Raw genomic sequence first — 24,860 nt, 5'->3', positions numbered from 1 at the left:
TATACTTTTAACAACTGACCAGAAACATGGCACTCGTGACTCATATTTAGAATAAAAGGGTGAAATTTCCAAGGCCCTGTATAAAAAAATATTGAAATGTCCTGTAGGTGAGTACTTATTAGCTGGCAGTATAATTTTTTTATATTTATGTGTTATAAATTCATTAAAAATTTGTGGTTTTTGTTTACAAAAATAACTTTAAAAAGTTTGTAGTTTTAACTTTTAACCTATAGATACTTACAAAATATGTGCTGTCTTAATCTACTAAAAGTGTGCAGTTTTTGGATTCAAAGTTTACAATGAAGCCCGGTGTTTTTTTAGGTGAGTCCATCATTACATTTAGAGCAAAAAAAATGATTCAATATTGAGATAGTTTCTGTCGATAGAACAATATCTATATAATTAATATATAAAGTTGGTAGGTACATTTGGAATTCAAAACTAGGAAAATCCCAAGTACTTGATAATTTGAGACAACTATTAAAAAACAGCGGGAAAATATTAAGACCAACACCAGTTTTCTACTAAATTGATTTAATTCTTTTTTTGTAATTCAGAAAGAAATAATCGTAGAAATATGAAACTTTTTCTAAATAATTAGACAAATCATTTTCTAGACATATTATAATTTATAGTTTGATAATTTTCAGCTATTTACGGATAAAAGGTATTGAACTATCACTATGCCTTTTAGTTATATTCAATTCATATTAATATAAAATATTTGTTATTCGGTCAAATAAGATTTTCAATTAAATACAAGGTATTGCGCTTCACGCTGTTCTTGCAACTCAACATCTGCAAATTAAAATATCACCTCAAAAATAGGTAGGTACAATTTTCGTCACAATTTTTTTTATAAACTCATTGTTCAGTCAATAATTTTTTTTAAATATATGGTTCCGATTTTTTTTTTCAGTGTGTAAAGTTAAAATTTTGGCAAAACGTGCATATTATTTTATATTTTAAAATGATGTATTATATGTTCATTTAAATTACCTATTAATGTTATAATGTGTATTATACATTTTAAAGGTTCCTCATAAGTTTTTCTTATACAGCTGTAATTAAAAAAGGTGGGCAAGTGGGTACAACTTGTACAGTAGGTGTCGAGTGGGTCTCTGTAATGAATGTGTGATATACTGATGTACGTACTCGTATCATTGCTTACGAAAAACGATTCTAAGCGGAGACGGTCGTCAACTGCTATATAATATATATTATCATTTATCACTAAGTATATTGCATGAAACGTTTTTTATTATTGTTAAATATAAGTAATTTATTTTAATATTAGGTGGTATTACGATAGCTGGTAGGTTGATTTAATTGTTGACGAAAGCATTGCATTTATTATATTATTAATATTTTATTATTATATAAAGTAAAATACAAAATATTATAGGTAATTAAAGTTGCAAATCCCCATTAATAATATTTATAAATTACAAAAAACTCGTTACTATTTGTTTAAGTATCTAATTTTGTCCTTATTTGAACTTCAAATGTCTATAAAAAATAATTATGCTTATATAACTCATATATTTTTTTAGATTTCGGTATGAACCACCCTTAATATGAACTATGAAGAACCTTTAAGTATTAAATTGTCATGCCTATTAGCTATAAAAATTGAAAATTGAATACATTTTTAATTACAAAATAGTTTGCAAATTATTTCAATACACAAATAAATGTAATGAATATTTAGACTAATTTTAAGCTATTTAAACCACTAACCTAATATTCATAAAAAAAATATTAATAATTTTCATTATTATAGGGCATATTAACTAAAAGAAGAGGGTGGGTGTTTAAATTGTATTAGTTGTAACTTTATAGTCCATTTACTATGTACTGCATCTTCGTCGTATTTTAATAAACTAACCCTTATGTTTTTGTAATTATTATTTATAATTAATGTTAGAGTATAATATTACTGTAATATTACTTTAATTTAATTTTAACGACTCCCACGTACTATGTTACGTACGTGCAGGTCTTACAACGTATACATATTAATTTGCTTTGATTATAATTATAAATATTATGCAATTTTCATACCTTTATATACTTCATACAGCGCATCTTAAATATAAAATTCTTACTGAATATATTTAGATGCCTGTATGGCTGTATAATATAATCCTATAAATTATAATATACTATACAATATTATACGTAATGTAAAAAATATATTATGTGCAATGTAGTTGTAGCACAACTGTTGTATACTTGTAAAATTGTAAACACATTTTTATATATTGGTTTAAGTGAAACCTTAAAGTATCCTAACACTATAATGTAATTTAGTATACAATACATCATAATTCATGTAAGTGAAGAAAATGGTTTGTAATCAGAACAAACAATGAATGAAAATGAAAATACATAGATATACCGATGCAATTAATAAATTATTTAAACTGCATTGGTATAGTTATACAATATACAAATAACAAATAATATTGATAAACAGATCTGAAAAATAAGTATAGATGTCTACAGATTACATGTACAAAAACGGTTTCACTAAAATTAACCATTGATAGCATGTCTTTAGTTTTCAAACGGTAAACTTACTTTATAATTTATATGTATATAATATATTGTATATCTTTTATTGACTTATTATATAAAAACATCGGAATAATAGCAGCACTATTTCTTACAAAAGCAACAATTTACGAGTCTTGTATAACACTTGTTTGCCGACTGATATAACTTGTAGATTGGCAACTCGTAACTGCAGCGGTTCAATAAAACAAGACCGAGACCTGAAATCAGAATTTTTTATCATTATATTAAGATCAATTCGTACTTTATCTATACAGCACATCCACAATATATTTAGGTACCTATAATACTATCAGTTACAGAATACTAAATAAAATCAGGATCATCTCATTTTCTCATGTATTTAATATTACATACCAAATATACTTAAAATTAAATTCATATGTACACGTCAATGTTCGTGCAAAGTAAAATGTACCGTGGGAATATGTCATGATGTACCTTCCTGTAACGTTTAGGTATTTTTTTACATGCAAATCTGCAGGTAATCGTATTTTTTTCATATACCACCGTCAACGAAACTCGTATTTTAGTTATATTATTTACAAATGCATATTGGCCATCATATTGCATGTATAGGTGTATTCAATCATCCATTTTCTTCTTATACTTATTATAGTAGTAGTAATAGTAGTAGTAGTATAGTACTTATTATTAGGTATTTACTGACGCAGTTACTATATATTTATATTTATATATACTCAGACGTATAACCAACCGTATTTTCGTGATGGGTAAATTTTTTTTTATCCATATATTCAGCTTATTCAATATATTTCATGCATATATAATGCATAGTAACATTTCATTATATTATTCATTATATATTTATTGTTAATGTCTAATGATGAATATTTAAGTGTAAGTACGTACAGTATGGTTAAAACTTAATATATCTGTCAGAGTAATATGATATACACATAAGTTATAATTAAATTTAATAACGACAACATTTAACTGTAAATAATAGTATAGCACTATTATATATTGTGTACAGACTACAGACTATACAGAGTACAGGGTGAGCCTCTGTTTTTTTTTTGTGGTTTTTCTGTGTTAACCATATATATCTACCCTGCACTATATAGTATACCTACATGTAACGTATTTTACTAACAAATGTGCAATAAATCATGATAATACATAAATTCATATTTTTTATGACTTTCCTGGATACTTTTAACTTATTAGATACAAAAGTTAAGTTTTGTTTTTGAAAACAAAACAACGATAAAAAGTAACAATAGTTCAGTAATTGTGCCTACTATAACATTATCATTATGCGTCATATCAAGACAGTGACAAAAACATGGACAACCATATAATATCTACAACTGTGGTATGTGACTGTAAGTAAAAATTTAAATTAAACATATACTATACACTTACCTATAGTTAATACCGACATTAGTACTTATCTATGCTACCTATATTTACACTGAAACATATTACCCAGATAGGAAGGTATATATTTATTATTTTGTACCTTTTAAAACATAATCAAATAAGTTTAAAATAAAATATTAATTAATATTTTCAAAATGTAAAAGCCATTCAAAAATTAAATTTCTCATAAACATAGATTTTAAACTGTCGCGACTAGTTGATACGTACACTGAATTTTATTTTTATTCCTAAGCCTATGTGTACGATGTTATGGTATAATATACTTGTATACCGATAGGAATTAGATATAACTATATTTTGACGAACTCATTATCAATTTTTAATTCCTCCGTTGGAATTTAATGTTACATTCTTATATTAGTATGAATAGACTAATCTTTTAGTCATTTAGTTCCGATACATTTTTTATTTATGTATGATAAATATACAAGTATATGATACTAATCACATATTCACATATTCTATAGACATTTTATTCGTTTGATCATTTCAACATATGTGCTGGCATGCTGCAGCCTGCAGATGATATACCTAGTAACTGCAGCACATGAGGAATATCTGAATAATTTATTAGAAAAACAACATAAAATCGAAAACTTTTAATAAATAGATATATTTATGACCGGTTTTTTGAAATATAATTTAAACGCCTAACAAAATGGTAATAAATTAATATGCAAACAAAAATAGTAATTCATTATTATTGTCTATAGCGACCATAATGCAGAATTCCTTCTTAGGATAACTTACATGTAGTAACATTAGTGTCAATTCAATGTATATATTGATATTTATATTTTCGAACTGTTCGAGCATGCTGCCATTACAACAGCCTATTATTTAACTGTTTTGCTGTTTATAAAATGTAAATAATAGAAAATATAATGATATTTTAAAAATGTTGAAATAATATTTGTCAATTATATTACTAGAGAGTAGAAGCATTATAAATGGTAAATATTAAAATATACCTATTTCAATTTGTATAAATATTGTATTATAAATAATCTTAATGTATATAATATATAGGTATGTTGTACGTACAAGTAGGTAGGTACCAATATTATTATTTATGCGCTTATATTGAATAAATAACAATAATTTTACAACACCTACCTATACACTTATTGAATTTAATTTTAGTTTAGATTTAAGAACTATCAAAGATAATAAATAACTTACAGCGAATTTAAATAAATATTTCTTGTATTTGGAGTGTAAAGAACTAAATAGATTTAGCATAGTAACATTTGTAACTATGTATATAGATAATATTATAGCCTATAGGTACTTCTGTTGAGTTTGTTACAACTTACAATAAACAACATGTTATATTTATAAATTATTAGTTATTACACTGGGTATTAAAATTGTGTTTCTCTAAAAGCCGTTAAAAAAATTATAAAAAATGACAAATTGATTTTTTAAATGTATCGTAATTATTTGTAAAATATCTATCGAAGTGCTAACGATGATTAGGTACCTACATGCTAACTTATTTTTTCAATAGCTTTTATCATCTATTTAGCTCATGCTAACTTAATTTTGGTAATTTTATCAACGATAACCTGCAGATACGATGAAAATACAAAACTTGTAATACGATTATCTATATAAGGTAGGTATTGAGGTAATATATTATATCATATATATAATGGTGTTATAATAATATATAGTTGTTGTAACGATCTTCAAAGACTATCTTTAGTTAATTAAAGCCACACGGCGCGGATATTACATATTTTGTGTAAGGGAAATTAATTAACAAAATAAAAAAAAATACATAGTTCGTTTTTTAATTATATTTTTAAACGTTTTGTGTGCATACGCGGTCGGATGGGTTCACATTGTATAGGAACCTAAACGAGACGTCTAGATATAAAACGTAATTTTTATAAACTATTATTATATTTATAGGGTGTTTGGAACCGTCGAAATCGTGTCTCTAGCCGTTCTCGTTTGACCGACTATATTACTTGTGTACGTCATAAAAGTATATACCTCCATCATAGTCTATAATCTATATCATGTATACATTATACGTGTACTCATAATAAACAGTACCATCATGCGTATTCGGTGATCAGTAATATACGTATATACTACTATATAGGTATACTATAACTATACACATTTACACCATTTTCAGATAGGTACCGGAGAAAAGCTGCACTGAGTGCCGGTAGTATAACTGATATAGTGACACCTGTGTGTACTAACATAACCTATAGGTACTGTGTAGTGACATCTACAATAAATATACGTCGTGATATTATGAATTCAAGTTGAATTACTACAGCCGTATAAACTGAGGTACAGAATTTCCGAACCATAGACCTCAGTCTCAGTTGGACTTAATTCTATAAGTATAACGTCGTTCGTCGAATATAATATACCTATACCAAAATGTACATGTGACGCCTGATGACATGACATTTGTACACATTTTTCGATCCTTTACAAATGGGGTGTTTTGGTGTAGTAAGTAGTAACACCTCTCATCCTCTCTTCGGCCGTATTTATGCAAAAAATATGTTATCATATGATTAATAATTATATTTCATATTTATTGATAATATTATTTATCAAGTGAAACACTTATGACTTCAACGGAGGTCACAGTGTGTGAAAAGCACCCGCAAGTTATCCTATACCTATACTTAAATTTAAAAAACAATTCTGGATACGCTCCTACATTGTTGCGTTTTATAATTTATTGGCACTCAACGGGATATTAAATTATTAAAATAATCTATAGGTGGCAATGGTGGCATGCTGGATGTACCTACAAAAATCTTAGGCATAATTTGAGAATCTGTATCATCTTTATCTATTAGGTGTTCCTGAATTGTTTGTTATTTTTTTGAAATATAGTTGTAAACACTGTATATAAAAAATGTTTTTCTTAAAAATGTGTGTGATTGCTAATCTTCCTGTCTAGCTGTACTGGATATTTTTCCGGAAGCTATGTATATGATAGTATTTATAGTAAAATAATACATCCAACCTCAGCCGGGCATTTGGCCTAATTTGATGATTTTATTAATAATATGTTAATTTCTTATAATTTATTTGTTTTTGCAAAAATCATTTTTAGTTCCAACACGTAGGTAGGTATTATAACTAGCGTAACATTAAAAAAGTATTATTTATTTTTCCATTTTATTTTCTAGGGATTTTGGAGAGTAATGAGGATATTACATCGGATATATATATATCGAAGTATCGGACTTGGGCGTTGTGCGGGTGGCCGTGATGTATATCATTTTTGCAATGATCCTGCGGATATGCAGTTTGGTCTTAATAGTGATTCTAGCCTCTATAGGTACAGTCGCAGACTCGAACACCGAAATCGCGGAGGAACACGAAAAGCGAAAAACGGAGAAAACAAACCGAAAAGGCAAGCAAAGATCGTAGGTACGTCCTGCGCGCGCGCGTCGTCTGCCGGCGCGGCGGCGTTCCCGCGACGACGGGCGACCCTCAATGATATCTGTCCCGACGATCTTAATAAGATATTTAAATTAATGATCAAGCGCGCGCGCGTTCTGTTCACCGCGCACAATGCGTGTACGCGCGAGTTCTGTGTGTGTGTGTATAAAATTCGTCGGCTTTACGCTGCCGCCCGGGCGAATCAAGGTTAAAGGGAGGATCCGTTTGCGGGGTCAGTCGACCGCATTCCAATATGGCCGACATCGGAATGCGACGCGTTTTCGTGCCCGGCACACACAACGTTTTTTTTTTCACCCGTACCCTCCCCCCGCAACGGCAGGAGAGTATCACGACGACTGCCGCTCGTCGTCCCCACTATCACATCACCTGTTGCGACCGGATCGCGTTACCTCCTCCACCGCCCGGTATCACGGCCGCCACCGCCGCAACCGCGGTAACGGCCGTTCCGCGAGAGACCGTCACCCGGCCGGCGAAGAGGAGACGACCGTCGTCGTCGGGAGAGGACCGGCAGTGAGAGAAAAAACAATCCTACCGCAGTCCGCGGTCTACGTTCCTCCGAGGCTTCCGATTGCGTCTCGAGCGCGTGTGTTTGTGTCCGTGTGACGGTGCGTGTGTGTGTGTTTGCGTGCGTTGAGCGCTCTGACGGCGACGGCGGATCACGCGCAGCCCTCGTAATGTCGATGGGGTCTTACGATAACGCTAAATAGTAATAGTAATAATAAAGTAAATAATAATATTATGAATGCGGCGTGCTGTTAAAGTCTCCACCGCTATACAATACTATTATCATATTTATACCGTGATGTAGATGATCGCAATATTCTCGAGTTCACGACATGCATAATAGAATATAGATTAAGATAAATATGTAAAGATAAATATTGTTACATCCCGGAATACTGCGTAAGTTGACGATCTTATGGTACCTAATTTTTCGCACCAGCCTGGTACAACCCCTTCATTTTGATATTATATTCTACACCCTCAAGCTCCTCGATCCCAGGTTTCCTGGTCTATCCGTTTACGACCGCCGTAAATAGCTCTCCGAAACCGATGGGTTTATAATAATTTTTTGGGTTTTATGGTTACTGCCTTTATAACAATGAAAATCGTTTTTGAATTCTTCAACCTTCGCGCTGAATGCTTGGTGGTCTGTGGTTGATTTTCACTGTACACATTATTTAGCTATGTCGGTTATAACGTTTTAAATTGTTTTAATTTTTAATGAGTGAATGACACCTTTATTTCAATTTATATTGAACCCCATTCCTCACACTTATCAGTTTACCGAAATGTTTGACGGGAATTTTTTAGAAACTATCATTTATATGTGATAACGTTGGTACTTACCTGATTAAATTTGAATATTCCAGCTTGGGTAATTGATATACTTTCACTGAATTTCTGACTCGGGTAAATAGTAATACTATCAATCAATCAATTTCAAATTTTAAAATACCATAGTATATCGTAGTATCATACAACTCGTTTTAAATATCACATGATTGATTTCTACTTTTTTTTGAATGACAACCAACATTTAACTGTAACTTATTAGACAAAAATGTATGTACGTGTTTTAAATTCAAAAAGTCTATATAAATATTTATGTTTTAAAAATAATTTATAAGTAATAGACATTGGTTAGAAATTGGAAAAGATTTGAATTTTATATATATGTTATTAAACAGTTAGTACTGTTAGGAGGTATCAGGTATCTAGTAACTACACAAAAACATAATACATCTATTCATGTATGGTACCATAATGTCATACTAAACTATTATTTTTTAGACATCTTGAATATACCTAGCCTTAAGTCTTGTAGTAGGTTACTAGCTTAATTATTGAAGTGATTTCAAGTCAATATTTCTAATTGGTTCGTTACATTTTAGCTACTTTTCTGTCTTACAACCCATTAACCTGATATAAAGACTTTTAGGTAGGTACCTATGGCCTATTTCAATATACCTAACTACATTTAAAACCCAAAATAAAATGTCCTCCCCTAATTTTCCTTTACTTATCTGAATGATTTCTATAGTTAAGCGGTCCTTGAACTTTTTTGTTTGTGGCGCCTTTAATCTTTATGTTGCTAAAAGAAATCTAGGGAGTGCCAAAAATTAGGAATGCTCATAAAATATACATAACGCGTAAACGATTTTCTTCTTAATTTGTTTTTTTTATAATCTAATCATAAACAACATAAATAATTCAAACAATATTATATTCAACTGACTTGTATCTAATATTGATTTCTACTACGAAACATAATATGCGGGTTATTATTAATAAATTAAACATGATAAACCAATTATTATTTTAGTTGAATTCAGAAATGTTCACATATTTACCCTTATAGAGCTTAGGTTGAGAACCGCTGCTTTAGTTTAATTTTCAGCTTGAACTTAATTGAGTTCATTTACTAATAAATTGAATTTTTAATAAATGTTTTTAGAGTAAAAATATCTACAGATATGTGAATATAGAAATGTTTTCAAAATCATGCCACAAAGAGACCTATCCGAGGTAAATATTTTAAATTAAAAAATTACCTACATTTTCTACCAATATAAATGGAAGATATTGTAATTCATTGCATTTTTATTTTTGTTCAGGTGGAGCCGGAAAATGGGTGTGGTGAAGAAGGTTTTATGGAAAAAGTGCGTGAATCAAACGCTGCATGTGAATCTGGTGACTATGCCCGAGCTATACAATTGTATAGTGAAGCTCTGCGTCACTATCCTGATAACCACATTCTATATTCCAATCGGTCTGCAGCACTGCTCAAGTTGGGCAGGTTTACAGAAGCATTGCACGATGCCACATGTGCCCGCCAGGTCAATCCTAGTTGGCCAAAGGCACACTACCGAGAGGGTGTTGCTCTACAATGTTTGGGGAGGCATGGAGATGCTCTTGCTGTATTTAGCACTGGGCTCTCCATTGAGCCAAAATCTACTCAGCTGTTAGCTGGTCTTATTGAGGCTTCTATTAAGTCCCCTCTTAGAGGTAAGCATAGGAATATGTCATTTATTTTTATTTAATATGTATTTTTACTTATTACTTTCTATGTTTAAAAGGTGTGTTGGAGCCTACATTTGAACAATTACAAAGCATAAATCATAATGGAATAACATTGGACAAATCTCCATTTCTCGTCATGTCTGTGATAGGTCAAGAATTATTAGCAGCTGGACAGTACTCAGTGGCTGTAGTTGTCTTAGAATCGGCCCTTAGAATAGGAACCTGTAGTGCTAAGTTAAGAGGTTCTGTGTTTTCTGCATTATCTTCAGCTTATTGGGCACTGAATTCTTTAGATAAAGTATGTATATATACAAATTAATTTAAATCTCAATAAATTCATCTGTAATGATCTAATGATCAATGTACTTTAACATAGGCAATTGGATACATGCAACAAGATTTATTAGTAGCTAAGTCTTTAAAAGATATAGCTGGAGAGAGTCGAGCTCATGGTAATTTAGGATCAGCTTATTTTAGTAAAGGAAGCTATAAAGAAGCGCTAACAGCACATAGATACCAATTAGTTTTTGCAATGAAAGCCAGAGAAATGAAAGCTGCTGCATCTGCTCTCACTAGTCTGGGTAAGTTGTTAATTATTTTTTAATTTATTATCTAAGTAATAAAAATTATATTTCACTCTTAAATTAAGCTTACATAATTACAACAGTTCTTACAAAATCGTATAGTCATACTTAATTATAACTAATTAGAAAAAAAACTATTTATAATCATTGTATTATGAGATGTTACCAAACCAATGTTTTGGTTTAAAATAAAAATTATTCATAGCTTTATATAATTTGTTAATTAGGTCATGTGTATACTGCAATTGGTGATTATCCAAATGCTTTAGCATCCCACAAACAATGTGTACAGTTAGTTAAACAAATTGGAGAAGTTCTTCAAGAAGCTAGAGAGATTGGAAATGTTGGTGCTGTTTATTTAGCTATGGGTGAATTTGAAAGTGCATTGGACTGTCATATGCAGCATTTAAAGTTATCAAAAAAATTAGGAAATAAAGTAAGATTTAGTCTTATTGTTTGATTTTAATTTCATGATAATATATAATGTAAATTTGGTATTTTGTTTGATAAGGTTGAAGAAGCACGTGCATTTAGCAACTTAGGTTCATCATATCACTATAGACGTAATTTTACTCAAGCTATTAATTATCATGAAAATGTGTTAAGACTCGCACAAGAACTTGGGGATAAAGTGATTGAAGCCAGAGCATATGCTGGGCTTGGTCATGCAGCAAGATGTGCTGGAAACTATTCTCAAGTAGGATATTTAATATAACAAAACTTATTAGGAATCAACTAACCAAACTTTACTCAATTTTTCAGGCTAAACATTGGCATGAAAAACAATTAGATATGGCATTAAATACACATGACAAAGTAGGAGAAGGAAGAGCGTGTTCAAATTTGGGTATTGTATATCAGTTACTTGGAGCTCACGAGTCTGCATTAAAACTTCACCATGCTCATTTAAATATTGCTAAGTCTTTACATGACCGAGCTGCTATGGGAAGAGCATTTGGAAACATAGGAAATGCTTACAGTGCTATGGGTTTCTATGAACAGGTAAAAATTTAAATGATGATATAATATTCTAACTAAGTTAAAATAATATTTGGAATAATTAATTTATCAGGCAATTAAATATCATAAACAAGAATTAACAATATCAAAAGAAGTCAAGGACCGAAACTCTGAAGCATCTACTCATGGAAATTTAGCAGTAGCCTATCAGTCTTTAGGGGCATTTGAAATGGCTCTTTTACATTATAGAGCTCACCTAAACATTGCTAGAGAGTTGAAAGATACAGCTGGAGAAGCTTGTGCTTTATTAAACCTAGCTAATTGCTTAAGCACACGAAGTGACTTTTTGCAAGCCATCCCTTACTATGAAAACTATTTAATGTTATCTCAAGTAAGCTATTTTTAGTAATGAAAGATATAAAATACTTATTTACTATTGATTTTGAAGGAATTACATGACATTGAAGGGGAAGCAAAAGCATGTCATTTTCTGGGTTATGCTCATTACTGTTTGGGTAATTACCGTGAAGCTGTGAGATATTATGACCAAGATTTATCTCTAGCCAAAGATCTCCAAGATAAAATGAATATGGGCCGAGCTTATTGTAATTTAGGTCTTGCTCATTTAGCATTAGGCAATCTAGAAACATCATTAGAATGCCAAAAGTACTTTTTAGGTAACATTTTTAAAACCAAAAAATTATACCATTATTATGATATTATGAATTTTGTTTTTAGCTATATCACATATGACAAAAAGTCTTCAAGCAAAACTTCGTGCTTTAGGCAATATTGGGGATATACTTATTAAAATGAACGACACAGAGGAGGCTCTCAAAATGTATCATCGACAGTTCACACTCGCCAGACAAATTAGAGATACAAACATGGAAGCAGCAGCATGTAGTTCCTTAGGACTAGCTAACAGATATATCAAATGTTATGACAAAGCTCTATCTTACCATTGCCAAGTATGATCTATATAATATAATACTGTGTTGAGTACTATTTATTTTAATGGTTTATGTTTCCAGGAATTAGCTCTAAGACAAGAAGTAAATGACTTAAAAGGTGAATGTTGTGCTCATGGACATATTGGAGCAGTGTATATGTCTCTTAGAAATTATACCAATGCAATAAAATGTTACCAATTACAGCTTGAAAGAGCAAAAGAACTGAGAGATAATGCAATTGAGGCTGAAGCTTTTGGAAATTTAGGTATTATTTAGAAAATTTAAAATGTGTTATTGTATATTTGAAAATTATTTGATTATTTCTGTAATAAAAGGTATAGCAAGAATGAATATGGGAATTTATGAAGGAGCAATTGGATATTTTGAACAACAATTAGCTACTCTGGAACAGTTGTCATCTCATACATCTTTAATAGATAAAGTAAATATAATTAATAAATTAAAAGCAATCAGTATTGATTATTTTTAATTATTATTTGAATTAACAGGGTCGAGCGTTTGGAAATCTTGGTGACTGTTATGATGCATTAGGGGATTTCGATGAAGCTGTTAAATGCCATGAACAATTTTTAACCATTGCCGTACAACTTCAAAACCTTCGAGACCTTGAAAAAGCCTATTGTTGTCTTGGTCAATCATACAGACGAATCGGACATCTTGATCAAAGTCTTGTTTGTTTTGAAAAAATACTAGTCATTGCTCATGAACTTAACAACTCAGAGATGAAAGCTTCTGCGTATGGTGAATTGGGTTCCAATCATGTTATGATGGGTAATTACCAACAAGCAGTGTCCTGTCTGCAAAATCAAATATCAATAGCTAGAGAATTAGGTGATAGAAATGTTGAAGCAAACGCAGCATCTGCTCTTGGATATGCACATCAGTTAATGGGTCAGAATAGTGTGGCCCTTCACTACCATAAATTAGATTTAGAAATTGGCAAAGAACTTAATCAACCGCTGTTGCAATGCAGAGCAAATGGAAACATTGGAAATGTAGAAGAAGTTTTAGGAAACTTAAATGAAGCTATTAAATACCAGGAAGAACATTTGTCAATTGCTAGCCAAATTGATGAGAAGACAGCAAAGGCTGCTGCATATGGAAGTTTAGGATCATTGCATCATACATTAGGACATACCAGTCAAGCAGTTATATATCTTACACAAGCCCTACAAAGTATTGATATGACAGGAAAACCAGACGAGGAAGGACGTATAAGATATAAGCTTGGAATGGCATTATTAGCTGATGGGCAGTCTGATGCAGCTAGAGGTCATTTAGAACAAGCGTCTGAATTATTAGACAATGCTCTTAACACTATTACCTTAGAACATTCACATTCAATTACTCAACTAAGATTAGAATGTTACCAAGCTTTACAAGTAAGTGTATTAGACCTATACTGGTTATCTATAGTTTATACTAAATCTTTACTCATCATCTCAAAAATTATTAATGTTGAAGAAAAAATGTTTTAACATAATTTAAAGTAATTTTATAAAACAACAAATTGTTTTATTATTTAGTGTTTTAATACTGTATTATTACTGAATAAATAAAAATATTTTTGTTTTACTTTTAGACTGTGTTAGTACAACTAAATAGATGTGAGGAAGCTCTTTTAGTCACGGAAAAATATCGTATTAGAGCAAAACCTGCTAGTCACAATTTGAGGATAAAATCTTCTCCAGATTACCATAAAATAAATTCTGTAGAAAGTATACTTGATATTGTGAATAAACAAAAAGCATCAGTTCTTTACTTCAGTATAGCATCTGGTTATCTGTTTTCTTGGCTCATTATTCCAAACAAAGGTAAGTCAAGTCAACTTTTATTGTATCAAAATATTTATAAGTATTTGTCATTTAGGTGTTGTTAAATTCCATGAAACTTTAATTCAAACTGAAAATGGCATGGATAATCTATTGACGCAGTATCTCAAAGATGTGAAAAGTACACTCAATGTTCAACAACCAATGTAAGTCTTACCAAAGTGATGAGCTCACATTTAAACAAATATGCATTATTGTTAATTTTTTGCATTCCAGAGTTGATTCGGATTTGAATGAAGCTTGTCACTTAGACGAACTAGGAGATAGGCTAGCTCAAGAAAATGAACGTAGTTATTTAAGAATGGTCAATCGAAACCATTTATATAACTCAAGTAACTACAGTTTGAGTAGTTTGTTCAGGTGCTTTTTTGTTGTAACAATTTTAGTGTATGAAAAACAACCAATAACAATTATTTTATATTATAGTGTTGGAAGTTTAGGGGGAAGTACAGTTGGATCTGCTAGTCGACCTGGTAGTGTAAGAGCTAAGAAAACAAAAGCATGGCTAATTCCCGATAGTCTAAACAAACTGTACGAATTACTGATAGCTCCTTTTGAAGATTTCCTTTTTGCACCATGTGGTAATTATTAAAAACTGAAGACAATTATTAACACATAAATTACAATTTGAATATTATTTTTTTGATATAGCTTCTCATAGTAAAGGTTGTTCAGGTAGAAAGGAATTATTATTAGTTCTCGAACAAGACTTATTGTTGGTGCCCTTTTCAATGTTACACCCAAAAATAGATGATGATAGTCATTTATCAGGAGAATACCTAAGTGAAAAATTCAGCTTACTTGTTACACCTTCCTTAATGAAATTCAAGGAAAATCAAAGGTTGGTATTATAATTATATCTAATGCAATATTTTGGAAATAGAACTAATTTCTTTGTGAATTTACACACTATGAAGTATTAAACTAACCGCAGGAACATTTTATGCATGAAATAATATTCTATTATAAAACAAAAGTTCAAAACTTTTACAGCAAATAGATCAAGAGGATAAATGTTCATTTTAAAACCATTAACCAGCCTTTAGTTATTTTAAAATCAACTTTAAAACATTTAAATTTATTTTTAGAGCACAAAAGAAAGCTGGAGTTAATGAATCTTCAAATATGACTACACTTGTGGTTGGTAACCCATTACTTCCAAATTGTGTTAATGAACAACTTAGTCTAAATGAACTACCACACACAGAACAGGAAGCTAGTATGGTGGCTGAAATGCTACAAACAAAACCTTTAATTAAAGCTCAAGTAAGTACAATTTAAATATTTGTTACTGATATTATAAATAATAATAAATTATTTTTCATTCTTTTTAGGCGAATAAACATAACATTTTAGAACAACTTGTTAAAGCAGAGTGCATTCATTTAGCTACCCATGTTAGTTGGGAATTATCGGCCATCATATTATCACCAGATGAAAGTGTAATAATAATTTAATTTGATGTCCTATTTTTAATGGTTTATCTAATCAGTAATTATGGATTTATAGGAAACAACTTCACAATCTGATATGAATATATCTGAAGTATTATTAACTACAGAAGATTTATTGTCTCTGAAGTTAAATGCAAGACTGGTAGTATTAAGTTGGTCACATGCAAGAGACGATTGGGCTACATCAAAAGGACTATATGACCTTACAAATGGTTTACTCATGGCTGGAGCTCAATGCATACTTGTATCTTTATGGCCAGTACCAAGTACTGCTGCTAAGATTTTATTAAGAGCTTTTTACTCTGCTTTATTACAGGTAATTATTTGGTTGAATTTGTTTCAATACATAATTGTTATAATATATAAATCATTAATCTGTAATCAGGGATCAAGAGTATGCCGTGCTCTATGTGATGCAATGCAAACAGTCCAACACACAAAACATTTTTCTCATCCATCAAACTGGGCTGGATATTTTTTAATTGGTTCAGACGTGCGTTTATCTAGTAAAGTAGCTTTAATGGGGCAAGCTTTATGTGAACTGTTAAAAACACCTGACCGATGTAGAGACGCTTTAAGAGTTACTCTCCACTTGGTATTTATATTTAATACTGCTAAAATATTCATTAAGAATATTTTAAGTTTATTTTAATTTTAATATGTTCAGGTTGAAAAATCTTTGCAACGTATCCATCGAGGACAGAAAAACGCAATGTACACTACTCAAAAGAGCATTGAAAATAAAGTATATAGAAAAAATTATTTAAGGATAAGCTACAACGTTTATTAATGGATTAAGAATATTTGTTTTCTCTTTCAGACCCACACACAACATAGTTAATACGCATTCACTTAAAATTGTTTTTTTTTATAATTTTTGTGTAAACTGAGATTGAAATTATGTATTACCATATATTATAGAAGATAATATTTTTAATGGTTTAACTTGTGATTTTGGTTTTATATTCCCAATAATTCTTGTATCAGGCAACTTTATGCAAGATAAAAAAAAATTATGTTCTGTGAATGTATTTTGTCTATGTTACATGTGGGCCAGTGAGAGAAAACAGTGTGCTGACATTGTCTAAACATTTTATTTTTAACACTAGAATTGCAAAATTAACAAATACGAGTATACAATTGTAGCATAATATTACTACCGTAGAACTGAAGAAATATTTTTAATTTAATTCTCCTTTGAAGGTTGGTGATGTTACTGGATGGAAAGAGCTCTTACAATCTGTTGGATTTCGTTTTGAACCTGCTGCTAATGGTATACCTTCTTCGGTATTCTTCCCTCAGAGTGATCCTGAAGACAGGCTTACTCAATGCAGTGCTAGTCTACAAGCGTTGCTTGGTATGTTTTTTTATATAATTTAAAAAAATAAGGTATTCTTCGTTTAAAATAGCCATTAGATTTTTAAACTGGTGTGTTTAATTTGTAATTAATTTACTTAATATCATTAATTGATTAAAATATTAAATAAAACAAAACTAATGCACATTCCACTGCATTAAATAATATGAAAACTCATTAAATAGAGCATAATGTGTCAACAGATAGCTCTGAATAGCACAATAATTAAGTCTGATAAGCTTAAGTAGGTAAACATGTAGTAGGTACATTATTATAATTTATAGTTTAAAACATTTATCAAGCTTAAATTGTTAACTCTGCATAACTACATATCTACCCAACACGTTTCAGCATAGACTTTATTTCAATGTACGATTTTACTGTTAAACAGTCTATACATAATTTGTGTGATAATGTAATAATAATTGTAATAATTAAGGGGTCCCAAGCTATTGGATTTTTCATGCATTTAGACCAATAAGCGGGCAAAAAATAAAATCTTTTAGTAATACCATTTTAATTTTGAAAAATAATTAGAATTCGTTTGCTCCTTTTTTATGTTTTGTAGGAAAACTTTTTCATTTTTTTATTTCTTTGGCTCTTTAATGTGCATGTTTATTTTAAGAAAATAAGTGAATTAATATGGCAGCTTATTGGCATTATTCATTGTTGCGTAGGTAAAAAAATATTTTCGACTGCATGTGCGCGTGTGTTATAGAACATACTACATAGTCGTCATATCCGCCCACACATTACCAAACTCACACTAATAATGTATGACTAGTGTTCTTAACTTTTATGCGGGAAAGTTAAGTATGGATTTTAAAACTCTGTCCCGGTGTGCCCCGACTATAACTTTCGGGACCTTTAACTTTCCCGTTTTTTAAATATGTCCTATTATTCCTTTTTTTCATACTCTTACCAGCATAGTTAAACATATCATCATTATGTAAATACTAAAAAAATCTAATTATGTTTTTATTTTATAACCCAAATATTAAGTATATAGATCTACATTTTTTTATTTTATAAAGGATGCTTTGTTACTTTTAAACAGACGTTTTATTTTAGTAAATATAAAACTAATGAAACCCATATTTTATTACTTTATACCAATTGGCTATTTACGACCAACAAAGATCACGGACTTTGATGGCTAGATTGGAAATAGTCTATATTTTGCCCCTTATACCATAGCCACTAAAAGCCGCCTTACTGGTATTGTTTGAATATATTTAAAGAGTTCATTATAGCCTATAAGTAATATTTAAAGGGCACGCGTGTGTAACCTTCGGCTATGTAATGTCTGTATAATAAATAATAATAATTAATAAATTGTTGTTAGTGTGATAGTCATACGCAGTCGCAGGAACAAGTCAATATATTACAATAATATATGTGTATGAATGTGATTATGTGAATATGAATAATACAATGTTAAAATAATATTACATACAATGCCACAAATCAGAATAATTTTCAATACCATTGTATGTTATTAGGTCTGAATAGTACAACATTAAGCGCTATTTCGAAACTGATATTGACATCTGATGTTACGGACGATGTTATTTCTGTCATACGGCATGTAGTCGAGCAATTAAATAATAGACTTTTATCTGAAAATGAACAGTCTGTTGAGATGCCAGTCAACGTAAAACTATGGCATACTCCTGGGTGTCACGAGCTTTTAGCATCTCTAGGTAAACACTGTTGTGCATAGTTATTTATTTTTACTGCTAAAACTATTAACTAATCAAATCTCTTTGCCCAGGTTTCGATTTAATTGAAGTTGGAATGGACGAAGTTACACTGCGTACTGGCAAACAAGCCAATAAACGTAGTATTCAATTTGTTCTTCAAGCTCTGTTAGCCTTATTTGGTAAATTTTCATTGCATTTATTACATTTTATTATTTTTGTCAATTTTACATTGTATTCAACTGATAATTATCGTTTTTACATCGTACAGACACACAAGAAGCCCCTAAAAGCCTTTCCTTGTGTTCATCAAGTTCACTCGAAAGTGTAGTGACTGTTGAAGACGACAGGCAAAAGGATTCTCCGTTAAAACCTAGTTCAACCAACGCATTGCGAGTGTCTGGAAGTAATGGATCCGGAGCGTTTACCAGTTATGTTAGGAAAAGAGGAGAACCCGATGGTAGAACTGCCTCAGATGCGTCCACTCAAATCACTAAGGTAAGCTGGATCGAATAAATTTTCTTTTAATATTTTAAATAAATATATAATGCTCAAATTATTGTATTTATTTTCCGTGTTGTTATATTTTTTCTTCATCAGAATTCTACTGGAGTCTTGGTTATGCCTACGATATTGAGTCGAAGATCAGGTGGTACTAATGGTGGCGGAGAAAGTGACGCTGCATTTACACCATCGCCACCAGTTCCTGGATTAGGGGATGCATTAAGCAAAACTCTAGCACACCAAACTAAAATCAGAAATTTATACTCTACACCCGTCAGACCAGATTCGTCAAGTTCGGCTAGCTCCGCCACGGATTGGGAAGGTTAGTGTTTAAAAAATTTTAAACTTAAAATAGCTTCTATAAAATACGTAGTTGCTTTTGCCGTTGATTTTTACCAACCTTCGACGATATTTACTATGTATGATATATATATCGATATAAATTATGTATTCAAACTCTGTTCCACGAGAGATTATGGCAGTTCTGCGCATTACACATGTAGAATGAGGTCTGTCTGCCGGCTAGGCCGTCGAATTTTCTCCATACGGACAAATGTTGCCGTTGACACTGACTACGATCGTACGCCACCCATCGAGAATTTGGTGACAGTGCGCAGAGCTGAGCCCTCTCGTTGTCGATTAGCATGTTCTCTCGTGAAACGCGGTAAGGGTTGGACTAGCCCCAAAATGTGTACCGGAAATTTTATTTTTTGCCAATCCCTTTTTTTTTGGACCAGCCATTACTTATTATATTTTCTGTTTTTTCTATCAATTTTAATTGTTATAAATTCCATAAAAAAACAATTGAAATATTTTTTCTTTTATCAAGATCATCGCCTCGGACTCACTGTCCGATATAGCTCCGGCGGTACAACCCACTGGGAAAATTCCCAAATTAGTCCAACCCTGAACAGAGTACCTATAGTAGTTAAGTCGGGTAAACATGTTATAGTATATTACTATAAAATACCTATGTATAATATTTAAATATTGAAGGTGAATCGAAGTCATTAAAAAATACCTATATAAATTATAAATCATTAAATGTGTACACATACCCTATTAATTAGTATTAAATGTATATATCTACATTATAGCATAAAAGTTTAAAACCAACTTAATGTGTCTCACATTTTCTTCGTAAATGGATGATTAGGCTATTATAATTTATAATATTATATTATATTATATTATTGTTTTAATTAGTACAAATTATAAAACTATTGTCGACGCTATTGCTATAGTAATATATAAGTCGCGTAGCTGATAGTCAGATAGTGTACTGAAAATTCATAACGATCACAATCTTTAAGTTTGTATGCGTTTAGGTGTGGTCGAGTGGACGCAGCTTAATGGATGTTTAAAAATAGATGTCTATTTGGGATATTCGGAGTTTTTTAGGAAATGCAGGCAAATTACAATCATTTAACAGCCAACTCTTAGTAGTAGTATTACCTAAATCTCAAAATGAGCATAACTAAATATTTTTGATTATTTGTTTTTTATTATTATTTTATTAAGAAATTGCAATATTATACATATGGTATATACTATATACAATAAGTACCTATACATATGATGTAGCCGATGTAGGGAATATTAACATTATCATGGTAATGGCTTATAAAGCCATCTTAGCCTATTTCGTGAGAGTCGTGACACTTAGTTTGGGATTGATACGTTAGAATAACAAGGTACCAATTTCGTATTGAAAGTCTGCGATGATTTCCAGACAATCTACTATTTTTGACGCATTATTCCCGTGCATATTAATTAGAAACGCATTCGATAATATTGTTAGACTGTGTTCGGTGATAGCGGATGGCACAAAAATGTATCTATTGGGGGGGCACTCGTTCAGTCGTACTCCACTTAATGGGCGCCCGTAGAAGGGGGGGCAAATGAAACTAGATTATAAAATCTATTATTTTATACGAACATAAAATGGTTGGTTCGCTGATTAAGTGATTGGTATTACACGGTGTCCTACGTAAACGCGGGTGAATTCTATTTTGTCCAATGTTCATGCTGTTCCTCGAGCAAATGAGCCACGAAACACAAGTTGTTTTCTGCCGCGTCGTCGCGTTTACGTAGAACACCGCGTTAAGCGAGAAAGTCTATGGTATCAAGTATGGTATTAAATATGAAATGCGTGTACGGATTCAGAGCGTAACATATTATTTTTTAGGAGGGCATGTCTCTTTGGCCACTTACATTGTATCGATTTCTGATGTATGTTTTTTTTTCGATTTCACAGGAAACGGGCACTCGACCATACTCCGCCGTGGAACTCACTCGCTACCCCCCATACCACCGATCAAGAAACTACACAAGGCCAACGACATCCTGGACAAGATCGTGGTGGTGGACCCCGAACCGAATCACCAGCCGGACGACGCGGACAAGATGTCGCTGTACCTGGCCCAGGTACTGGACATATCGGAGAAAGAACAGCCGCCGTCCAAGGTTCAGCCTAACGTGGACGTGGTGAACAGCGGGCTGCAGGACCACATCAGGACGTCGCAGCTGCGGAAGCTCAACTACGAACCGAAACCGACGATATCGGACGTCTACCACGAGCGGAAAATCGGACTTGGTCTGGCGCCGTCCCTGCTCAAGCTGCTGTCACTCGACAAACAGCAGAATCTCTATCATCACGGCCATCATCAACAGCAGCAGCAGCAGCAGCACGCCGGCAAAGACAGCCGGTCCAGCTGGCTGTCGCCGTCCATGCTGAAGAGGTTCGGTGGCGGGGACAGCTCGCAGGAAACGGCTTACGGCGAGCTGAACAAGAGAGACGAGGGTGACGGCCGGTCCGTTGCTGAGTCTCAGTCGAGTACCGGCAGCTACAAGAAGCGGGCCGACCACCCGAACGCCGCCTCCGCCGCCGCTGGGATACGCAATTTCGAGAGCCTCGTCGAGGAGGAGAACGGTGGCGCGTCCAAAGAACCGAAAATCAGAATCAAGAAAAAATCGTCTTACGCGCCCCCTCCGCCACCGGGCACATCGTCGTCTTCGTCTTCTTCTTCTGTTATCAAACCTGCTTCTATGACCGACTCGTAACGCGTCACTCGTCGCGTGCTGTAATGAGTAACGGACGATGTGGATTAATCGCAAATACTATACGATACGAGTCGTTTATTTACATTTATTTTTCGTTTTTTTTTAATCGTTTGTACATTATTTTTTATGTAAAAACTTACTACTGGTGTATATAATTATTATTAAAGTTATTTTGTGTATGTTATTTGGGAATATAAATGTTTTTCCCCTTATAGTTCTTACTATGTATTAAGTTTGTTTTACCTATTGAATACAAAAAAGTTACAAACTATTTTCGTTTTTTTTTGTTCTACTACGATAAACTAATCTTAATATCTAATGATATACTCAGATACTCTCCTTATTTTTTCCATAATTCCATTAAATGACGTCCTTGAAATGTATTTTATTATTTTATTTTAAAATTAATTTTCTGTAACATTTTCTATTTACTATTTAGTCCAATTGTAATTTTGAGGATATTTATCTTTATCGGAAAGTCCTGCATAGTACGAAATTGAATATTAAAATAGTCGACTGGCACGGTAATTATGCTTTGTAACTATGATGCCAAATTGGTCACCGGCGACCATTTAAAATAATAATAGATTGGAAACTTCGTTGAGTTCTAATGACAATAATAAAAAATAGTTTTAAACTGGGGTAATAATAACTTAAATACCTGGGAAATATTAAGAGATTTTCATTGAATTGTATTAGCTTTATTTATAAGTTATAACATACAAGTATATATACCCATAAATTATTAAAAATAAGAAAATTTGTAAAATTATTTGTTGTTTTCTCCTGTACGCCATGGCGTTGTAATTATTGAATCTTTATCGCTAGGCAATGTACAAATATAGTTTAAAATGATAAATGGCCCTTAAAGAATAATTTAATTTAGCTCGACGGCCCAACTAATCAGGGTTATCATTGTTAAGCGATTATAATTTACATTAATGGAAAGAATATTTTCAGATTGCATGAAAACAATTTAATGGCATTGAGTAAAGAAACTTCTTATTTTGTGTTGTGCACTTTCACAGATAATATTCAACAATAATCTCGTGACCTTAGATGCACAGTGTTCGTTGCTCATAATATGCGTATAACGTATTATATCAATTATCATTTACGAAATAATATTGATAAATAAATTCGAATTTCTTATTATATAATAATATGATTTAAACGACGAATTTCACAACATATCAACATTATTTATTTCGAACCCTGCAAACCCTCGAGCACCGGCCCTGGGCGAATGTCGCCCGATTGCGGCCCAAAGTAACTTTTTTACGTTTTCACCTATTCCAATTGCGGCCCGTACACATTAGGTAGGACAGTACCTATACTGTGGTTATCAAAACTAAATAAATATCCCGATTACGTCCGATACGTATTTTGAAATAAATATATAACTATCGAATTCACGATTCCCACGATCACCAATATTCGGTGTGGTAATTTCCAGCCCATTAAAGATAAAAAAAAAATAGATAAAATGTAAGACTAAATATATACTATTTGCAGTCTTGCAAGACTTAAACAGACAAAATGTTTAATTTTATTAATTATAAGTTATTTTGTGAGCCAATGTGTGTTTGGACGGGCTGCGATCGGGATACTTTTGGGATAAAATACGACTACCTGTTTTCGGGCCGCAATCGGGCAACTCCGCCCTGGGCATAACCCATTTTGATCTTGCCCAGTTGCAACGGGTGGAAATTTGTGCTCTCTTATTATGAAAACATCGGAGATCTAGAAAGTAGGTAACAGTGACGAGTTTGGTCTGTATATCATTCTTCATTCTGACGAGTGCCCAACTCCAATAGTCAAACAACGTTTCTGTTGGTATTTAGTACACATGTCGCGTATGTACAGCACATAAGTCAATTACAAGCTGCAGACACTCGTTCTGGTAAGAAATGATATTCACGCCTAAACGGTTAAACAGAAAACAACGAGTAGTGCGTAAGCAACTGCAGTTTG

At 32.0% G+C, this 24,860-nt stretch overlaps 1 protein-coding gene across 5 annotated transcripts; it reads left to right on the top strand.

Moving 5' to 3' along the window:
- The first annotated feature begins 7,917 nt into the window (after positions 1–7,917).
- On the top strand, positions 7,918–23,157 carry LOC111036627 (tetratricopeptide repeat protein 28). 5 transcript variants are annotated; one of them, XM_022318724.1, is made up of 30 exons: positions 7,918–8,140; positions 9,893–9,963; positions 10,053–10,443; positions 10,515–10,756; positions 10,835–11,039; positions 11,270–11,478; positions 11,554–11,739; positions 11,805–12,044; positions 12,115–12,393; positions 12,451–12,679; positions 12,741–12,973; positions 13,037–13,220; positions 13,291–13,397; positions 13,465–14,358; positions 14,559–14,790; positions 14,846–14,954; positions 15,025–15,168; positions 15,235–15,389; positions 15,460–15,649; positions 15,897–16,074; positions 16,143–16,250; positions 16,318–16,578; positions 16,648–16,857; positions 16,930–17,007; positions 17,466–17,619; positions 19,122–19,322; positions 19,394–19,501; positions 19,591–19,817; positions 19,920–20,145; positions 22,081–22,886. In XM_022318724.1, the coding sequence occupies exons 2-30, from the start codon at positions 9,940–9,942 to the stop codon at positions 22,884–22,886; spliced, it is 6,810 nt and encodes a 2,269-aa protein (XP_022174416.1). In that variant the 5' UTR covers positions 7,918–8,140; positions 9,893–9,939. The 5 variants fall into 5 exon arrangements, with proteins under 5 accessions (XP_022174416.1, XP_022174418.1, XP_022174417.1 ...); XM_022318726.1 differs by having other exon boundaries at positions 7,918–8,146; XM_022318725.1 differs by having other exon boundaries at positions 7,918–8,157.
- The last annotated feature ends 1,703 nt before the right edge of the window (positions 23,158–24,860 follow it).

This window comes from Myzus persicae, unplaced genomic scaffold, assembly GCF_001856785.1.
Source record: "Myzus persicae strain clone G006 unplaced genomic scaffold, MPER_G0061.0, whole genome shotgun sequence".
In the NCBI taxonomy this organism is placed as follows: Eukaryota; Metazoa; Arthropoda; class Insecta; order Hemiptera; family Aphididae; genus Myzus; species Myzus persicae.
The sequence above is the reverse complement of the archived record's forward strand: the minus strand, read 5'-3'. Positions and strand labels throughout refer to the sequence as shown.